We start from the raw sequence: 20,866 nt of genomic DNA, 5'->3' as shown, positions 1-20,866 counted from the left end.
ACGCATAATCCTTATCAACCACAGATGGGTAGACTAAACCATTAAGTGAAAAAAACTATATTTTGATAAGACTAGACTTCTATTGTAAAACAAAAGTTGACTTCACTCCATTTAAACTAGCTGTCTGGTCCTTAAGGATTTAGGGAGTGTATGCCATTATCTCAGATTTGCAGTTATTAAAAAGCTTCTGTTTGCCAGGACAAACACTCTTGCTCAAATAGTTTTTCCTCTCCTTAGGAGTACTGCTTGGTATTGCTGCCCGATGCTGTGATCCACAGGACCTTTGTTGGAGGTGCTAATCCTTTTTCACATGAGAGACTGAGAAATGTTCTTTCAGGGAAGTGATATATTGCTTTTTTTTTTTTTTTTCTCTCCACTTCAAAGGAGTCTGCTTTTTCCTCCTTCATTGTGAATGGCAGCAAAAGAAGAGGAAATCTGGAAATATAATAATTTGGTTTGCCTGAACCCTGAAATGGAACTTAACTTGAGAATTCTTTGGGCTGTCAGATAATTTTTGTTAAAGATTTTTTTTTAAAAGGAGTAGTCAATCTTCTAATAAATGCACTAATCATCACAGAAAACAAGGCTCAAGATAAAAATATTTGCCCTTGATGAGTTCCCTCCATTAGAATTTACGACACAGTTGAAGAGGCTTACATATGTTATTTTGATTTTAATAGAAAGTCTAATTCCAAACTTAATTTCAATCAGCATATGTGAATGTCTCTTCCTATCTTTACCTCTACCTATAAAAATGATTAGAATATACAGCGACACATAGAACATTCCACACCCATGTTCAGCTCTGTTTTCCCTTTAGAACATCACTATGCCTCAACCAGATAAGTCATGGCTTCACTCAAAAATACCTAGAAGTCTAGACCACTTGGGAAATGAGCTCAAGACTTCAGGGTTTACATATTTCTCCCCAAATGAATTTAAAACAAAACTGAACTTTCCTGCCTTTGTAAATAAACAAACAACAAATTCACAACTTTGGTGTATAGAACGTTATTACTAAATAATTTCACCTTGGCCAGCATTTTGCATACCACTAAAAGATGAACGGCTCTAGAGATTCTTGATCAAAGGTCCAGCTCTTTTGGGGGGCGCAGATTCACTGCACATTTACTGATAAGATATATAACTGACAATGCCCAAAGGAAGGTTGTACTTCATTAAGATTCTTTGAATGTCTCAGTAGAAGACTGTATTTAAATGCCCTCATCTAAAAAGTACACTGTGAGTGAATCCTGCCTGCTTCTGAGCCCACAGTAATCTATGTTAATTGTGACACCACCTTCTTTACAAAACATGGTTCCTCATTATTTGGTTCTCTGCTTAGTCCTCCTCCACTTTTGAGGTTACAGAGGGTAATGCTGCTTATTGGATCTGTCACCTCTGTAACTGATAAAACATTTTCACTTCTCCAGTGGGCCTTCTCTGACCAATTGCATTCAATCTTTGCTTATCATGCAGCACTGATGTTGATTCCCAATTACTCAGTATTGACTCGCTTATTCCAGTTTACCCATGCGTTCTGCCCCCTTCAGTCTTCTCCATGAGCTCTGTGATCACATGCAGCACGTAACTACCACTGTTCCGTTTCCTCTTCACGTTTGTTTCATTTAGCTACTAATTATCCTACCACCTTTGAAGTGATCAGGCTTGAGTGGGACAGATGCACATGTTCTGTGAAACTAAATTTTCAAGTCTCCTTTAATTGTTAGAGAGGATATCTGAAGAGGCATTGGGCACAGAAATGTCATCTACACACAATTCATATACAAAAAGAATCCCTAACAACAGCTTTGTCAAAGTAAGCTTTTAAGAAAAGACAAAAATCAGACAATCTGCAGGGCCATGTTACTTTCTAAACACCCAGAACAACACATTTAATGCTCTAAATGGAGACAGAAAAAGAACGTGCACAAAGGTATACTAAATCAAAATAATTTTTAAATTTTCTCATAGATAATACATATGTGTCAACTTGCAGGAGATGCTGCAAAAGAAAAAACAGGATTTCCAAACAATTCTACATCTCAGGATTAAAAACTAAGTTCAACCAACCACTGCTCTTATTCTGGCATGTATCTGGACCAAAACAGAAACAAACAAACAAACAAACAAACAAACAAACAAATCTCTGCAGGAATCGTGCTGTGACACATATACCCTGAAAACTCAACACTTTGAAATTTTTACCAGCTCATTTCATGACAACTACAAATAGCATAACTGATGTTGTGGACTACATTTTCTGTTTCGCTCACATTTTACTTGCCAATATCTAACTCGTTTAGGCCTGATGCAGTCCCCCTTAGGGCCCACACTAAGGGCTGGGTTATTGTGTGGCTCCTTATAGACACCTGCCATCTGTGCCTGGCATGTGAAGGTTCCAAGTGCACTAACTGTAATCACTGTGGCCAAAACATTTTCTTCAAGTGCCCTCTTTTTGTGGCTTTTACTATCACATCTAGCCAAATAAATAGGGAGAACTGTCAAAGTTGAGGGCTCAAAAATTTACTTCCTTTTACATCTGCTTGAAATCCTGATAGATTCTGAATTTTACACAAGGCCACTAAAGCCTGACCAGAGGACCAGTTAAAGAAGGGAGTGGGGATAGTGTTTTACAATAAGCTGATTTTAGAAGGAAAGGGACACCAGAAAATACAGCTTTATTTTAGGAGTACATCTTAATATGGGGCTTTGGCAGGCATTTGTGCGACACTCTGTATGAGCGTAGTATTTATTCTGGATTTGTGGCAGCTGTAAAGCTGCTTATCCAGGAAGAATGGGAATTTTGAGAAGATGTCCATCTTAAGGAGAAGACAGAAAATAATACTAAGAAACAGCAGGATTCATCCTCAGGAAAGTTAGTGTCTTTCCAATGAGAAATCTCTGGGAATATGGCAATCTCAGGAGCAGAGTAAGATATAAGAAGAGAAAAGAGCCACCTTTAACCAGATTTAACCAAATGGGCAATATGCTCAGAATCAAAATCCTGGATTCAAACGTGGGCTCTGCCAGCACTAAGCTGTAGGAGGCATGCTACTCACCTCCCCGAGCCTCAATCTCCTTACTCCTTTTTTTTTTTTTGAGACGGAGTCTCCCTCTGTCCCCCAGGCTGGAGTGCAGTGGCTCAATCTCAGCTCACTGCAAGCTTCGCCTCCCGGGTTCACGCCATTCTCTTGCCTCAGTCTCCCTAGTAGCTGGGACTACAGGCACCCACCACCACGCCCGGCTAATTTTTTTGTGTTTTTAGTAGAGACGGGGTTTCACCATGTTAGCCAGGATGGTCTCGATCTCCTGACCTCGTGATCTGCCCGCCTCGGCCTCCCAAAGTGCTGGGATTACAGGCGTGAGCCACTGTGCCCAGCCAATTTCCTTACTCTTTATAGTAGGAATAACAACACAAACTGGAACTGTACCAGTTAAAGGATGAAATATTGATAAAAGTGCTTACAAATGATCAATACACAAAAAGTAAAATACTATAAATGTGGAGATAAACAGCATTCAAATGATTCCTCAATTTTTTCTCTAGCTCAAATCTCTCCCTGGAGCTCTAGACTCTATACCCAATTGCCAACCTATACCTTCACTTGGAGTCTAATCATCTCAACCCGAGGCCCAAACTCTCAACCTCTGCCCTTGTCGAATGCCAAAAAAGCGATTCTTTACCCAATCGATCCCATCTTGGTAAATAGCATTATCAGTTGCTCAGGCCACAAACTTCATCCTCAACTCCTGTCTTTTCCTCTTGCAACATCCACCCAAGCCACAAGCAAGTCCTGTTGGCTGTATCTCCACAGTATGTCCAGAATCCAGTCACTTCTCTCTATTTTTCCACTGCTGCTGTCCTAGTCCAAGCCACCACCCTTTCTTGCCTGGACCACTGCAATGGTCTCCCTGCCCCCTTCCTTGCCCGTTCCAATCCACTTTTCATACAGAATCCACAGTGAGCTCTAGAAGTTGTAAGTTAGATCTCGTCACTCCTTTGTCTACATTCATTTTTATGGTTTGTATGTACCCATCAAAACTCATGTTGAGATTTAATTGATATGGGGCCTTTAAGAGGTGGTTAGGTCACAAGGACTCCATTCCCACGAATGGATTAACGTCATTATTACAGACATGGGTTAGTTATGTCAGGACTGGTTTGGTTATAAAAGCAAGCTCTCCTGCCCCTCTGCCTGTCTGCCACGGGTTGATACTTTCCAGATGCTGGTGCCATACTCCTCCACTTCCAAGTCTTTAGAACCATAAGCCAAATAAACTTCTTTTCTTTATAAATTATCCAGTCAGTGGTATTTTATCATAGCAGCAGAAAATGGACCAAGACACCCACCATCCAACAGTTCTGTTGGTTCCCAGCATATCTGGAGTAAAGTCGAATCTCCTTTCGTTTAGCCAAAAGGCCCTATAGGATATGCCCCCATCCTCTTTCTCTCACTCCCCAAGTCTCATACTATGATCCTTGTCAGGCATATGCCTGCCCGGACTGGCCTTTTTTCTGTTCCTTGAATATACCAAGCTTATTTGTGCCTCAGAACTCTTACCCTAATGGTTCTCTCTGCCTATAACTAAATCCTCCCAGACTTTTGCTCAGCTGGCTCCTTTGTATCCTTCATGTCTCAGCTTAATGTCGCTTCCTCCAAGAGGCTGTTCCTGATCATCATCTAAAGTACACACCCCCACCGCTAAACCATCCACTCTTTTACATCATTCTTCATATATGGCACTTACCATTACCTTCAACTATTCTGTTTATATTTTTGTTTACACATTTTTTTTTCTTGAAATGGAGTCTTGCTATACTGCCCAGGCTGGTCTCAAACTCCTGGGCTCAAGAGATCCTCCTGCCTCAGCCTACTAAGTAGTTGGGGTTTATATTTTTGTTTACTTCTTTTTTGTCTGTTTCCTCCTCAAGGAGAACACAAACCCCGGAAGAACAGAGACCCCATCAGTCTTGTTTACCTCTGTATTTCCAGTATCTAGAACAGTGCTTGGCACAGTGAAAGCTCAAACGGATGGATTAATCAACAACATAAGCACTGGAGATGATCTTTCATCATCTCATCATCTCAAGTCAATGAGACACAAATGCTTTGTGATTGGTGCCATCGTTTACAAGGATTAAAACCACAGTCCCTGTGGTTTTTCTTCTTTATGCTGTCTTTATTTCAGTCAGTCAAGTCCATTCATTTGCTCTTCTCTGCTGCCCCTTCTTTTTCTTTCACATCTTTATCAAAGCCCTCTAAGCCTGAACCCCATCTAGTCTCTGAGGCCTTCCTTTACCAGGCAGCCTGCAAGAGAAGACCCAAGACAGACCTGCCCGCAGCTCACCCTTACTGCCTCCGCCTGTGCATCAGGCACTGTGTTCCCTGCTTTTACACATTAGTATCAAGGAGGCCAAGGCATAAAGGGACAAAATAGCTCACTTAGTTGGAGTTCAAGACCCTTCTCTCTCTGCTATACTTTTCCTCCATCCGAGGGCTTTCTTTAAATACTGAACAGAGGATGGCTGTGATGAAATGGCAATGTGTTCATTCAGTATGGCCCACAAGACAAGGCAGGACTAACTGCAGTAACTTACAGACTCTTGAGCACTCTTACTAACTCTTGAGCACTTCTGACTCAAGAAAACCATCACAACAGTGCTACTACAGAAGAGGCTGCCTCAGAAAATAGCAAGGGCCTCCCTTCACAGGCCACAATCAACATGGAAAATCATCTGCCAAAGATAATCTAAAAAGAACTCTTATACTAGAAGATGGATTTAGACTGGACTTTTTTCTAAAAGGACTTTTCAAACTCTAAGATTCTATTCCTATCTATGGTAAACTCTAAACTTCTATATTTTTAGTGGTTTCTCCCATATAATTTAGCATTTAACTATGTAATCCTTCGTATCCATCTTTTTGCTTCAGGTGTCAGTCAACTCCTCATGGGCATTAGTCAAGGGATTCATTTATTTTCTATCCCCTAAAGTGCCCCACACAGTGTTGAGCCCAGAACAGTAACCTAAATATGACCGAATAGGTTTCCCTGGGGCTGTCAAGGCAGGTTCTCATTTGTGCCTGGGATGGATGTGGGTGGGCATGTATACAGTTGACCCTTGAATAACACAGGTCTTAACTGTGCAGGTCCACTTATATGGGGATTTTTCTTCAATGAAATGTGAATCGAAAATACAGCATTTGTTGAATGTGAGCCCTTCTCCACAGAGGGACAACTTTTCATATATTTGGGTTTTAAAGCCCCAACTGTGGGACTTGAATATGTGCAGGGGTCCTGGAACCAATTCCCAGCATATACTGAGTGATGACTATATTTAGCTATCATGGTTGAAGAAGCTTTAGTGGGCCTGTGTGATCAGTTAGGGTTGGGAAGCTATGAGTCTCAGGTGTTGAAACTCCTGGTGCCAGTTTAGATAAAAATGAGGCATCTCATTTCTGGTACTTACTAGGAAGAATAAATTACATTTATTCTGGGAGTAATGAGTTTGGCTTGTTATGTCAGTACAATTTCCAACAAGACCAATGAATACGTAAAATTCTTTATTTAATAAAGGATTCCTCAAACCTCATAAGTGGATACCATATTATATGCGAAGTGCTATGCTGGGTGTTTTAGGGTTAAGTAAATCAGCAGGGCATGTTTCCTAATCTCAATGAACCTAAAATATACTTACCTAAGTGATATGGTTTAGATTTGTGTCCCCATCCAAATCTCATGTCAAATCCCCAGTGTTGGAGGAGGGACCTGGTGGGAGGAGACTGGATCATGGGGTGGATTTCCCCCTTGCTGTTCTCATGATAGTGAGTGAGTTCTCATGGGAACTGCTTGTTTGAAAGTGTGTAGCACCTTCCCCTTCTCTCTATTCCTCCTGCTCTGGCCGTGTAAGATGTGCCTGCTTCCCCTTCGCCTTCTGCCATGATGGTAGCTTTCCTGAGGCCTCCCCAGCCATGCTTCCTGTACAGCCTGCAGAGTTGTGAGCCAGTTAAACCTCTTTTCTTTATAAATTATCCAGCCTGAGGTATTTCTTTATAGCAGTGTGAGAATGGAATAATATACTAACTTAGCCAACAAGGTATTCTGGATATTTAACAACATACACAATTATTTTAACAAAACTATTGGTATCTTTGAATCTTTAGAATTTTATTTATAAAATTTCAAAAAATAGACTTTTGCTACTGTCATGCCTCTGGCTTCAGATGGGTGATATTCAAGAAGAGGATCAAAGTTGTAGACCTTAGTTACAACAATGATCCAGAAGAAAGATAAATTATTTTCAGATAAGAGCTGACAAACTATGATTAATGCTTCTCTGATGATTGTTAGTTAGCATTTATGTCATAATTCTCAGGGTGTGAGCTTTAAACATTTTAAAATTAATTTTCAATCTTAGAATTGATTAAAATAGACAAAAAAAAAAAAAAAAAACCCAAGAAGTCTTAGAGGCAACGCTCTGGTTAGGAGACAAAAGGTTAGTGCTCTAAAAATCTTTCTCATCTTTTATTAAAACAATTTTCAGTTCTATAAGTTGCATTGAAAAAAATCAAGCATACTCACTAAACATTCTTGTGTTCGATATTCTCAAATAATAAACAGATTTCTAGTTAAACATGACAGATGAAACACATGTGTTTATCAACACCGCTTCTCTAAACCTCACTGAGTTTAAAAAAAATTAAGGCCGGGCGCGGTGGCTCACACTTGTAATCCCAGCACTTTGGGAGGCCGAGGCGGGCGGATCACGAGGTCAGGAGATCGAGACCACGGTGAAACCCCGTCTCTACTAAAAATACAAAAAATTAGCCGGGTGTGGTGGCAGGCGCCTGTAGGCCCAGCTACTCGGAGAGGCTGAGGCAGGAGAATGGCGTGAACCCGGGAGGCGGAGCTTGCAGTGAGCCGAGATTGCGCCACTGCACTCCAGCCTGGGTGACAGAGCAAGACTCCGTCTCAAAAAAATAAAAAAAATAAAAAAAAAATTAAGGTGTAAACCTATGTGTAAGGAGAAAGAATGGGCACAGTGGTATCAGTGGGCATGAGATAATTCTACAACTTTGAAAGCTGATAAAGAGAGGAAAGAAAAGTAACAGAAGAGTAATCCTAAGTCTCTGCAGATGAGGTGTGAAGAGGTGAGTTGATGCAGCCTTTGGTGCCACCCCCACTCACCCACCCAATTCCTGGGAAGGCTCAGAAGACAGAGACACGAAGTACTAGTATCGCAAAAGGCAGCGTGAGGTGAGAAGCTGAAAGCAAGAGGACTGAATCAAAGCTGCCCAATCCATCAGCAATTCCAGGAACTCTACTTTCAAAATGTGTCCAGACTCTGATCCCTTCTCACCAATTCCTCATTGTTATGCTTTTCCAGCCCACCTCCAACTCTCACGTAGCTTTTGAACTGGCACCACTGCAGTTTCTTTCAACACAGCAGCCAGTGTGTCAGTCAGATCATCTCTCTCACCAGCTCAAACCCCTCTCCAGTGGCTTCCCTCTCCCTCAGAATAAAAGCCAAGGTTCCTGCAGTGACCTATGAGCCTCATGGCTACCTCCTCACCTCTCACTCTGCTCCAGCTATGGGGCCTCCTTGCTGGTCTTCTATTAGGTGAGCTACAGCCGCAAAGCCTTCACCCCAAATGCTCTTCAGCCAGAGAGGGCTCACCCCCTTACTTCTCTCAGGTCTTTACTCAATGCCATCTTTTCAACATGGTGTTGTTCCCCAGTCACTCTGCCTAAACTTCGAATCACTAACCACACACCCTCCCCTCACATGCTTCCCATCCCCCTTCCCAGCTTTCAATCTTTTCTCATCTCACGACACATCATTCCCTCAGCACTTACTATTTTCCTTCTTGCCCACAAGAACACAAGCCCCACAAGGGTTGGAACTTTAATCTATTTTGTTTACTGCTTGTCACCAGAGCCTAGAATAGTACCAGACATGCAGAAGATACTTAACAAATATTTGTATAAATAAATGTCTATATAAGAAATTGTCAGTTCTCTGTATTCCCTAGTCCATACAGCCAGGAAACTACACTTCTCCCCTAACCCTTACTTGAGTAACCATTACTTGAGTACTTGAGTAACCATACTTGAGTACTTCCCAAGGGTAGCAAGCGCAGCAGAGGGTGGGCTGGTCAAAAGCCTGATACAGAGGAATTAAAGTCTATGCACTGAAGAGTAAGCTCCAGCCCCTGCCCCTGCCTGACTCTTGGAAGTCAGCTGACAGCCTTAAGCACTGTTCCACCCTCATTCCCAGCTCCAACCTTCAGGCAGGAGTTAGAAAGATCCTAGTATGTTGAAACTGAATGGCACCAACAATAAAGTGGTTCACTACCTGACCACCCTATAATGGTATTCACTAGTCAACAAGTTCTATCCGTGGCACACAGAGCTTTCAAATGCTTTCTAGGGTTCAGGAGTATACCAGGTATTAGAGGAAAGCCTCCAACAACAACAAATCAGACACTAAAACAAATAGGAGAGGAAAACCCTATCGAGAGCTAGAAACGGCCAGGCACAGTGGCTCATGCCTGTAATCTCACATCTGTAATCCCAAGGTTCAAATGCCATTTTGGGAAGCTGAGGCAGGTGGATCACTTGAGCCTAGGAGTTTGAGACCAGCCTGGGTAATATGGCAATACCTAGTCTCTACAAATAATAAAAAACAAAAAACAAAAAACAAAAACAAAAACAAAAATTAGCCAGGCATGGTGGTGCATGCCCGTAGTCCAGCTACTCAGGAGGCTGAGATGGAAGGATCGCTTGAGCCCAGGAGGCTGAGGATGCAGTGAGCTGTGATTGTGCCACTGCACTCCAGCCTGGGTGACAGAGCAGAGCAAGATATTGCAAAAAGGAAGGAAGGAAGGAAGGAAGGAAGGAAGGAAGGAAGGAAGGAAGGAAGAAGGGAGGGAGGGAGGGAGGAACGGAGGGAAGGAAAGAAGGAGGGAAGAAGGGAAGGAAGGAGGGAAGGAAGGAAGGAAAGAAGGAAGGAGAGAAGGAAGGAAGGAGGGAAGGAAGGAAGGAAGGAAGGAAAGAAAATTAGAAACAGAAGAAAACTAAAAAGAAAAAAGAAAAACCAAAAAACTAAAACTCAAAGAAAACTAAAAATACATACTTCTTGCTATAAGAGAAAGAATAGGCCGGACGCAGTGGCTCACGCCTGTAATCCCAGCACTTTGGGAGGCCGAGGTAGGCGGATCACGAGGTCAGGAGATTGAGACCATCCTGGCTAACAGAGTGAAACCCAGTCTCTACTAAAAAAAACATAAAAAATTAGCCAGGCGTGGTGGCGGGCGCCTGTAGTCTCAGTTACTCAGGAGGCTGAGGCAGGAGAACGGCATGAACCCAGGAGGCAGAGCTTGCAGTGAGCTGAGATTGCGCCACTGAACTCCAGCCTGGGTGACACAGCAAGACTCTGTCTCAAAAAAAAAAAAAAAAAAGAGAGAGAGAAAGAATATAAGTTAACATCAAACATTTAATTAGAAATGTAAAATATGATAGGTTTAAAAAATCTGAAAAATAACACTGATCAAATCTCCTAAAAAGAAAAACAAGTAGAAGGCAAAAAGATAAGAAAACTAGAGCATCAATCTGGAAGTTCCAATATTTGACCACTAAGAAAACCAGAAAGTGTATGGGGAAAATGAGGAAGAGGAAATTATTAACTAAATAAATATAAGAAAATGTCCTAGAACTGAAGGAACTTAAACCTCCAGAATGCGACGGTGTCCAATTTCCCAGCACAAGGAATGAGAAAAAGGGCCTATGAAATTTCATAATGTCAAGAAGGGAAGAAGATAGTAAAAGCTTCCAGAGAGAAAGGAATAAAGTAGGAGGGAGGTAAGGAGGGAAAAAGAGAAACAGGGTACAAAAAAACCAGGAGGAAGAGTGACATTACAATTTACATGGAATTTAGATGATCATGTGGCAAGGCCACTAAAATCCTTAGGGAAAACAATTTTCAACCTAGGATTTTATACCTAACCAAAGCTAGGTCAGGAGGAGAGACAAGGACTGATGGTTTTTTTTGTACAAAGAACTTTTCTTGTTCTGTTTAACCTTTTAAAACCATGTGCATTTATTATTTAATAAAATTATACTTCAGAGAAATAAAAATTATGTCCAGTTACGAGTCCCATGTCAATCCTTCTATTACTCTGTTAAAGTTTACACTACCTACTTTTTGTTTGTTTGCTTGTTTTTTCCCCAATCTTTCTAACATAAATTTGATGAAGCTGTAAGAGAAGGGACTATCAAGGGAATCTAGCCTAATCAGAAGGTTTTTACCTTTGGATTAAAAGGCATCTGGAAAAAAAAAAAAAGTAGCAAGACAAACTCCTCACTACAAGGGAAAGGTCAGCTAGACCCAGGAGGACTCCTTCAGTTTCGTAAAAAGACGTACAAGTCAAAGCTCCCCTAACAATGAACAGTTCTCTAAAATCTGCTGTTTCAGATCACTGCAAATTAGAAACCATGCCTGTTAATGAACATTATGCCAATCATATTAACAGTTTGAAAAAATGCTATAGCACAAAGACCTTCCTCACATTTTATCTAGACGTCTGTATTTTCAGGAGCTTACTAATTAGGTGTGTTGTTTTCATTTTTAAAAGCACTGCTTTGGCCAGGCACGGTGGCTCACGTCTGTAATCCCAGCACTTTGGGAGGCTGAGGTGGATGGATTGCCTGAGCTGAGGAATTTGGGACCAGCCTGGGCAATATGGTGAAACTCCATCTCTATTAAAAATACTAAAAATTAGCCAGCCATGGTGGTGCACGCCTGTAGTCTCAGCTAATGGGAGATGCTGAGGCAGAAGAATCGCTTGAACCCAGAAGGTGGAGCTTGCATTGAGCTGAGATCGAGCCATTGCACTCCAGCCTGGGTGACAGAGTGAGACTGTCTCCAAAAAAAAAAAAAAGCACTGCTTTGTCTGTACACATACATGTACTCACACATAGCGGACAGATTAAAACCTGAATAAAATCAATCCATCAACAGTAGAGAATCTACACCCGTCACTTCCCCTACCTCCAATTTATTAATTCATTCACTCATTCATTCATATACATTATGAATTCACCTATTATCTACTATCTATTAAGTGTCTGCTATGAGAAAGGCCTTATTGGGCTTTATGGAAAATACAAGGACATAGTCTCTGCCTTCAGGAAGTTTAGTGGAGACTGGTTGCATCTAAGATGGCCAAATAGGAACAGCTCCAGTGTACAGCTCCCAGGGAGATCGACACAGAAGACAGGTGATTTCTGAATTTCCAATTGAGGTACCTGGTTCATCTCACTGGGACTGGTTGGACAGTGGGTGCAGCCCATGGAGGGCGAGCTGAAGCAGGGTGGGGTGTCGCCTCACCCGGAAAGTGCAAGGGGTCAGGGGATTTCCCTTTCGTAGCCAAGGGAAGCCATGAGTGACTGTACCCGGAGAAGAGGTACACTCCTGCCCAAATACTGTGCTTTCCCCACAGTCTTCACAACCAGTAGAGCAGGAGATCCCCTCCTGTGCCTGGCTTGGCAGGTCCCATGCCCATGGAGCCTTGCTCACTGCTAGCGCAGCAGTCTGAGATCAACCTGGGATGGTGGAGCGTGGCAGGGGGAATTGCTGAGGCTTGAGGAGGCAGCTCTATGCTCACAGTGTAAACGAAGCAGCAGGGAAGCTAAAACTGGGCAGAACCCACCTCAGCTCAGCACGGACTACTGCCTTTCTAGATTCTACCTCTGGGGGCAAGGCAGCAGACAGCTTCTCCAGACTTAAACGTCACTGCATGACAACTCTGAAGAGAGCAGTGGTTCTCCCAGCACGGCGCTGAAGCTCCAATAACGGACAGACTGCCTCCTCAAGTAGGTCCCTGACCCCCGTGTAGCCTGACTGGGAGACACCTCCCAGTAGGGGCCGACAGACATCGCATAGAGGTGGGTGCCCCTCTGGGACGAAGCTTCCAGAGGAAGGATCAGGCAGCAATATTTGCTATTCTGCAGCCTCCACTGGTGATACCCAGGCAAACAGGGTCTGGAGTGGACCTCCAGCATACTTCAACAGACCTGCAGCTGTTAGAATGAAAACTAACAAACAGAAAGGAATAGCATCAACATCAACAAAAAGGACATCCAGACCAAAACCCCATCCATAGGACACCAACATCAAAGACCGAACATAGATAAAACCACAAAAAGATGAGGAGAAACCACAGCAGAAAGGCTGAAAATTCCAAAAACCAGAACGCCTCTTCTCCTCCAAAGGAACACAACTCCTCGCCAGCAAGGGAACAGAACAGGATGGAGAATGAGTTTGACGAGTTGACAGAAGTAGGCTTCAGAAGGTCCGTAATAACAAACTTCTCCAACGTAAAGGAGCATGTTCTAACCCATCGCAAAGAAGCTAAAAACCTTGAAAAAAGGTTAGACAAATGGCTAACTAGAACAACCAGTGTAGAGAAGAGCTTAAACGACCTGATGGAACTGAAAACCACAGTAGGAGAACTTTGTGAAGCATACACAAGCTTCAACAGCCGATTTGATCAAGTGGAAGAAAGGATATCAGTGATTGAAGATCAAATTAATGAAATAAAGCAAGAAGACAAGATTAGAGAAAAAAGAGTGAAAAGAAATGAACAAAGCCTCCAAGAAATATGGGACTATGTGAAACGACCAAATCTATGTTTGATTGCTGTACCTGAAAGTGATGAGGAGAATGGAACCAAGTTAGAAAACACTCTTCAGGATATTATCCAGGAGAACTTCCCCAACCTAGCAAGGCAGGCCAACATTCAAATTCAGGAAATACAGAGAACACCACAAAGATACTCCTCGAGAAGAGCAACCTTGAGACACGTAATTGTCAGATTCACCAAAGTTGAAATAAAGGAAAAAGTGTTAAGGGCAGCCAGAGAGAAAGGTCAGGTTACCCACAAAGGGAAGCCCATTAGACTAATAGCAGATCTTTCTGCAGAAACCCTACAAGCCAGAAGAGAGTAGGGGCCAATATTCAACATTCTTAAAGAAAAGAATTTTCAACCCAGAATTTCATATCCAACCAAACTAAGCTTCATAAGTGAAGGAGAAATAAAATACTTTACAGACACGCAAATGCTGAGAGATTTTGTCACCACCAGGCCTGCCTTACAAGAGCTCCTGAAGGAAGCACTAAACATGGAAAGGAACAACCGGTACCAGCCACTGCAAAAACATGCCAAGTTGTAAAGACCATCGATGCTATGAATAAACTGCACCAATTAACAGGTGAAATAACCAGCGAGCATCATAATGACAGGATCAAATTCACACATAACAATATTGACCTTAAATGTAAATGGGCTAAATGCCCCAATTAAAAGACACAGACTGGCAAATTGGATAAAGAGTCAAGACCCATCAGTGTGCTGTATTCAGGAGACCCATCTCACATGCAAAGACGTACACAGGCTCAAAATAAAGGGATGGAGGAAGATCTACCAAGCAAATGGAAAACAAAACGAAACAAAAAAAGCAGGGGTTGCAATCCTGGTCTCTGATAAAACAGACGTTAAACCAACAAAAATCAAAAGAGACAAAGAAGGCCATTACATAATGGCAAAGGGGTCAATTCAACAAGAAGAGCTAACTATCCTAAATATATATGCACCCAATACAGGAGCACCCAAATTCATAAAGCAAGTTCTTAGAGACCTACAAAGAGACTTAGACTCCCACACAATAATAATGAGAGACTTTAACACCCCACTGTCAATATTAGACAAATCAATGAGACAGAAACTTAACAAGGATATACAGGACTTGAACTCAGCTCTGGACCAAATGGACCTAATAGACATCTACAGAACTCTCCACCCCAAATCAAGAGAATATACATTTTTCTCAGCACCACATTGCGCTTATTCTAAAACTGACCACATAATTGGAAGTAAAACACTCCTCAGCAAATGTAAAAGAACAGAAATCACAACAAACTGTCTCTCAGACCAGAGCGCAATCAAATTAGAACTCAGGATTAAGAAACTCACTCAAAACCACACAACTACATGGAAACTAAACAACCTGCACCTGAATGACTATGGGGTAAATAATGAAATGAAGGCAGAAATAAAGATGTTCTTTGAAACCAACGAGAACAAAGACACAACGTACCAGAATCTCTGGGACACATTTAAAGCAGTGTGTGGAGGGAAATTTATAGCACTAATGCCCACAGGAAAAAGCAGGAGAGATCTAAAATGAACACCCTAACATCACAATTAAAAGAACTAGAGAAGCAACAGCAAACAAATTCAAAAGCTAGCAGAAATAACTAAGATCAGAGCAGAACTGAAGGAGATAGAGACAGAAAAAGCCCATCAAAAAAATCAATGAATCCAGGAGCTTGTATTTTGAAAAGATCAACAAAATAGATACACCACTAGCAAGACTAATAAGAAGAAAAGAGAGAAGAATCAAATAGATGAAATAAAAAATGATAAAGGGGATATCACCACCAATCCCACAGAAATACAAACTACCATCAGAGAATACTATAAACACCTCTACGCAATAAACTAGAAAATCTAGAAGAAATGGATAAATTCCTATACACATACACCCTCCCAAGACTAAACCAGGAAGAAGTTGAATCTCTGAATAGACCAATAACAGGTTCTGAAATTGAGGCAATAATAGCCTACCAACCAAAAAAAGTCCAGGACCAGATGGATTCACAGCCATATTCTACCAGAAGTACAAAGAGGAGCTGGTACCATTCCTTCCGAAACTATTCCAATCAATAGAAAAAGAGGGAATCCTCCCTAACGCATTTTATGAGGCCAGCATCATCCTGATACCAAAGCCTGGCAGAGACACAACAAAAAAAGAGAATTTTAGACCAATATCCCTGATGAACATCAATGCAAAAATCCTCAATAAAATACTGGCAAACCGAATCCAGCAGCACATCAAAAAGCTTTTCCAACACAGTCAAGTCAGCTTCACCCCTGGGATGCAAGGCTGGTTCAACATACACAAATCAATAAACGTAACCCATCACATAAACAGATCCAATGACAAAAACCACATGATTATCTCAATAGATGCAGAAAAGGCCTTTGACAAAATTCAACAGCCTTTCATGCTAAAAATTCTCAATAAACCAGGTATCGACAGAACATATCTCAAAATAATAAGAGCTATTTATGACAAACCCACAGCCAATATCATACTGAATGGGCAACAACTGGAAGCATTCCCTCTGAAAACTGGCACAAGACAGGGTTGCCCTCTCTCACCACTCCTATTCAACATAGTGTTGGAAGTTCTGGCCAGGGCAATCAGGCAAGAGAAAGCAATAAAGTATATTCAGATAGGAAGAGAGGAAGTCAAATTGTCTTTGTTTGCAGATGACATGATTGTATATTTAGAAAACCCCATCATCTCAGCCCCAAATCTCCTTAAGCTGATAAGCAACTTCAGAAAAGTCTCAGGATACAAAATCAATGTGCAAAAATCACAAGCATTCCTACACATAAGTAACAGACAAACAGAGAGCCAAATCATGAGTGAACTCCCATTCACAATTGCTTCAAAGAGAAGAAAATACCTATGAATCCAACTTACAAGGGATGTGAATGATTTCTTCAAGGAGAACTACAAACCACTGCTCAAGGAAATAAGAGAGGATACAAACAAATGGAAAAACATTCCATGCTCATGGATAGGAAGAATCAATATCAGGAAAATGGTCTTACTGCCCAAAGTAATTTATAGATTCAATGCTACCCCCATCAAGCTACCACTGACTTTCTTCACAGAAGTGGAAAAAACTACTTTAAAGTTCATATGGAACCAAAAAAGAGCCTGCATAGCCAAGACAATCCTGGGCAAGAAGAACAAAGCTGGAGGCATCATGCTACCTGACTTCAAACTATACTACAAGGCTACAGTAACCAAAACAGCATGGTACTGGTACCAAAACAGATATATAGACCAATGGAACAGAACAGAGGCCTCAGAAATAACACCACATATCTACTACCATCTGATCTTTGACAAACCTGACACACACAAGCAATGGGGAAAAGATTCCCTATTTAATAAATGGTGTTGGGAAAACTGGCTAGCCATATGCAGAAAACTGAAACTGGACCTCTTCCTTACACCTTATACAAAAATCAACTCAAGATGGATCAAAGACCTAAACATAAGACCTAGGACCATAAAAATCCTAGAAGAAAACCTAGGCAATACCATTCAGGACATAGGCATGGGCAAAGACTTCATGTCTAAAACACCAAAAAGCCAAAACTGACAAATGGGATCTAATTAAACTAAAGAGCTTCTGCATAGCAAAAGGAACTATCATCAGAGTGAACAGGCAAACTACAGAATGGGAGAAAATTTTTGCAATCTATCCATCTGACAAAGGGCTAATATCCAGAATCTACAAAGGACTTAAGCAAATTTACAAGAAAAAAGCAAACAACTCCCATCAAAAAATGGGCAAAGGATATGAACAGACACTTCTCAAAAGAAGACATTTATGCAGCCAACAGACATATGAAAAAATTCTCATCATCACTAGTTATTAGTGAAATGCAAATCAAAACCACAATGCGATACCATCTCATGCCAGTTAGAATGGCGATCATTAAGAAGTCAGGAAACAACAGGTGCTGGAGAGGATGTGGAGAAATAGGAACGCTTTTACACTGTTGGTGGGACTGTAAAGTAGTTCAACCATTGTGGAAGTCAGTGTGGCGATTCCTCAGGGATCTAGAACTAGAAATACCATTTGACCCACCCATCCCATATACCCAAAGGATTACAAATCATTCTACTATAAAGACACATGCACACATATGTTTATTGCGGCACTATTCACATAGCAAAGACTTGGAACCAACCCAAATGTCCATCAATGATAGACTGGGTTAAGAAAATGTGGCACATATACACCATGGAATACTATGCAGCCATAAAAAAGGATGAGTTCATGTCCTTTGCAGAGACATGGATGAAGCTGGAAACCATCATTCTCAGCAAACTATCACAAGATCAGAAAACCAAACACCGCATGCTCTCACTCATAAATGGGAGTTGAACAATGAGAACACTTGGATACAGGGAGGGGAACATCACACACCGGGGCCTGCTGGGGGTGGGAGGCCAGGGGAGGGATAACATTAGGAGAAATACCTAATGTAGGTGACGGGTTGATGGGTGCAGCAAACCACCATGGCACGTGTATACCTATGTAACAAAACTGCACGTTCTGCACATGTAATCCAGAACTTAAAGTTAAAAAAAAAAAGTTTAGTGGAGTTAGAACACATTGCATAGCCGCTGAAATATCTGCTAGTCTGCAACTCTTTGCATAATACCCTGATGGGATAAAGACATAAGGATTTGGGGTACCTTAGTCTTGTAAACTGATTCAGAAGGGGGATATTCTCTTATGGTGTGCCTTCTTGTGAAGCTTCCAGTGTCAGTATTTTACAAGAAGAGTATCAACTGTGCTCTTATCCAAGTAGGAGGCCAAGTAAGATAGAGACTACAAATGAGGTTAAGGTTACCCCACAGTGACCTAGCAAATGAGGTTAAGGTTACCCCATAATTGACTCAGCAACTGTCAAGACCAAGATAAAAGGGGAAACAGTTTCAATATACAGAATTTGATTTTTTACTGGCAAGCCATATAAAACGTTAGAAACTCAAGATACTTTTAAAAACACTCAAAGGGCATTAAGAGTTAGTATCTCCGGGAACTATATGAATTACAGGTGTCAAATTCACATTAACAGATGGAACCAATCATTTCTTAAAAATGTTGGCAGGCTAAAATAATCCTGCCTCTGACAACAGAACTAAAAATGATTTTGATGAAAGAGTATCTTAGTCTGACATAGTTTCATTGGCAGAATGACGACTAAGGCTGGGTATACTTGACCAAGAAAACTGTAACATGGATATACTCGTTTGGCAACGAAACTTAAAATCAGCAGAAACACAATGTGCAGTTATCTTCAAACCAATTAAAAATAAGAAGATATCACACTAGTAATTTATAAGCAAATGTGAGAGTCAAGGTAGAAAAGTAGAAGTGATACATCTTAAGTATATATCAAATGAAAGATGGTCAATGTTAATGATCATTGCTGCTACTTCTTTTTTTTTTTTTTTTTGAGGCGGAGTCTCAATCTGCCGCCCAGGCTGGAGTGCAGTGGCGCGATCTCGGCTCACTGCAAGCTCCGCCTCCCGGGTTCACGCCATTCTCCTGCCTCAGCCTCTCCGAGCAGTTGGGACTACAGGCACCCGCCACCACGCCCGGCTGATTTTTTTATCTTTTTAGTAGAGACAGGGTTTCACCGTGGTCTCGATCTCCTGACCTCGTGATCCGCCCGCCTCGGCCTCTCAAAGTGCTGGGATTACAAGCGTGAGCCACCTTCTTGAGCACTTACTATGTGCCAGGCACATTGCTAACCGCTTAACAGCCAGTGTGGCCTAGTAATTAAGAGCTAGGTCTCTGGAGCCAAGCTGCCAAGGTTCAAATGTCAGTTCTCCCATTAACTGTGTGACCTTGGGCAAGCTATTAATCTCTCTATGCCTCTGTTTCCTTATCTACAAAATATGGATAATGATGCTACCTCCCTCCCAGAATTGTGTGAGAATCAAATGAGTCAGCACCTGTAAAGCGAAGAGAACGCAGCCAGGCACACAGTTAGTGCTACAAAAGTGTTAGGTGTTGTTGTTCTTAAAGCTAAGCGGCAGGCAGAGCTAAAATTAACAGTGATACGGTGCTGTGTTTCTTGAAAATAAACAAAACTACAAATAGATGAAAACTGTGCAGTAACCATCAAAGGAATGAGTGAGGCTTGCCAATGGGATTAGATGTAGAAGACACACAAAGCACCGTCCTGGGGTCAGGAGACCCAGGTTTTAACACCAGCTCAGCAACCAAGTAGCTGCGTATCCTTGACTGGCCACTGAAAATACAGGGTCTGAACTTCCTCATCTGTAAACAAGGGGACGGTAACTCTGAGGTGTCTTCTAGTGCTGACATCTTATGATACTATGACCCAACAGAACATATAGTAGTTTAAAGATGTACCTTCCAGAAAAAAAAAAAAAAAAAAAAGGCACTGCTATTTATTTTTTGAACAGCTACATGTATCTCAATAGGCACATCACCTAGAATGTATTTATAATTCTGGGCATAGCAACTGCAGGAGAATGAAATAGCACAGAGGAGCAAGTCTACCATATATTTTTAAATGCCATTAAAATATAAACAGGTTAATCTAAGAAATAAAACAAGAATAATTTTTATAACAATGTAATACTTTTCCAAAGTAAATTTTTAAAATGGGGGAATTTTATGTAAGTGGCTAACAAATACATTCATATATTGTTTTATAATCAAGTTGAGAAATGATACAGTTTACCTTTTTGTCCATGACGACTGCTGAATTTGTCTCCAATTTCTGGACGCCTTGTCTGTCTCAGCAGCATTTTGATCAGAAAAGCATCTTCAGCATTTGAAGATATCATCACTTTTTCAATATAGGAGTCTGTTGCTCCTTTGTAGCTGGTGTTAAGAGAAAGTCACTAAAACAGAGTTTTCAAACTGCCCTTTGTGAACTTCTCACCCATGTTATATTTCATTTCATGCCTACCATAGAGTATTTTGACATTTTCATCTTGGGCTCTGAAAAATGACTTCAATTTTTTTTAACATTAAATTCAAATTTCACAATTTCCCTTTTACAATACTACACGTTTATTATGAGGAAGGCACAGTGCAATTTAATTCTCACAACAGTCCATACTGTTATTCCCTTATTATAGATGAGGAAAACTGATGCTTAGAGGG

General features: G+C 41.2%; 1 protein-coding gene across 7 annotated transcripts in view; it reads right to left on the bottom strand.

Annotated features, from left to right (window-relative positions):
• The window catches only part of POLR3B (RNA polymerase III subunit B), a 220,959-nt gene that overhangs the window by 93,894 nt on the left and 106,199 nt on the right, over positions 1-20,866 (bottom strand). For all 7 annotated transcript variants that reach the window (XM_055238357.2, XM_055238356.2, XM_055238358.2 and 4 more), the window contains exon 23: positions 20,439-20,581. In XM_055238357.2, the coding sequence (XP_055094332.1) occupies positions 20,439-20,581 (143 nt within the window). The remainder of the gene's footprint in view (positions 1-20,438; positions 20,582-20,866) is intronic.

The sequence above is a fragment of the Symphalangus syndactylus genome, chromosome 13 (genome assembly GCF_028878055.3).
Source record: "Symphalangus syndactylus isolate Jambi chromosome 13, NHGRI_mSymSyn1-v2.1_pri, whole genome shotgun sequence".
NCBI lineage: Eukaryota > Metazoa > Chordata > Mammalia > Primates > Hylobatidae > Symphalangus > Symphalangus syndactylus.
The sequence above is the reverse complement of the archived record's forward strand: the minus strand, read 5'-3'. Positions and strand labels throughout refer to the sequence as shown.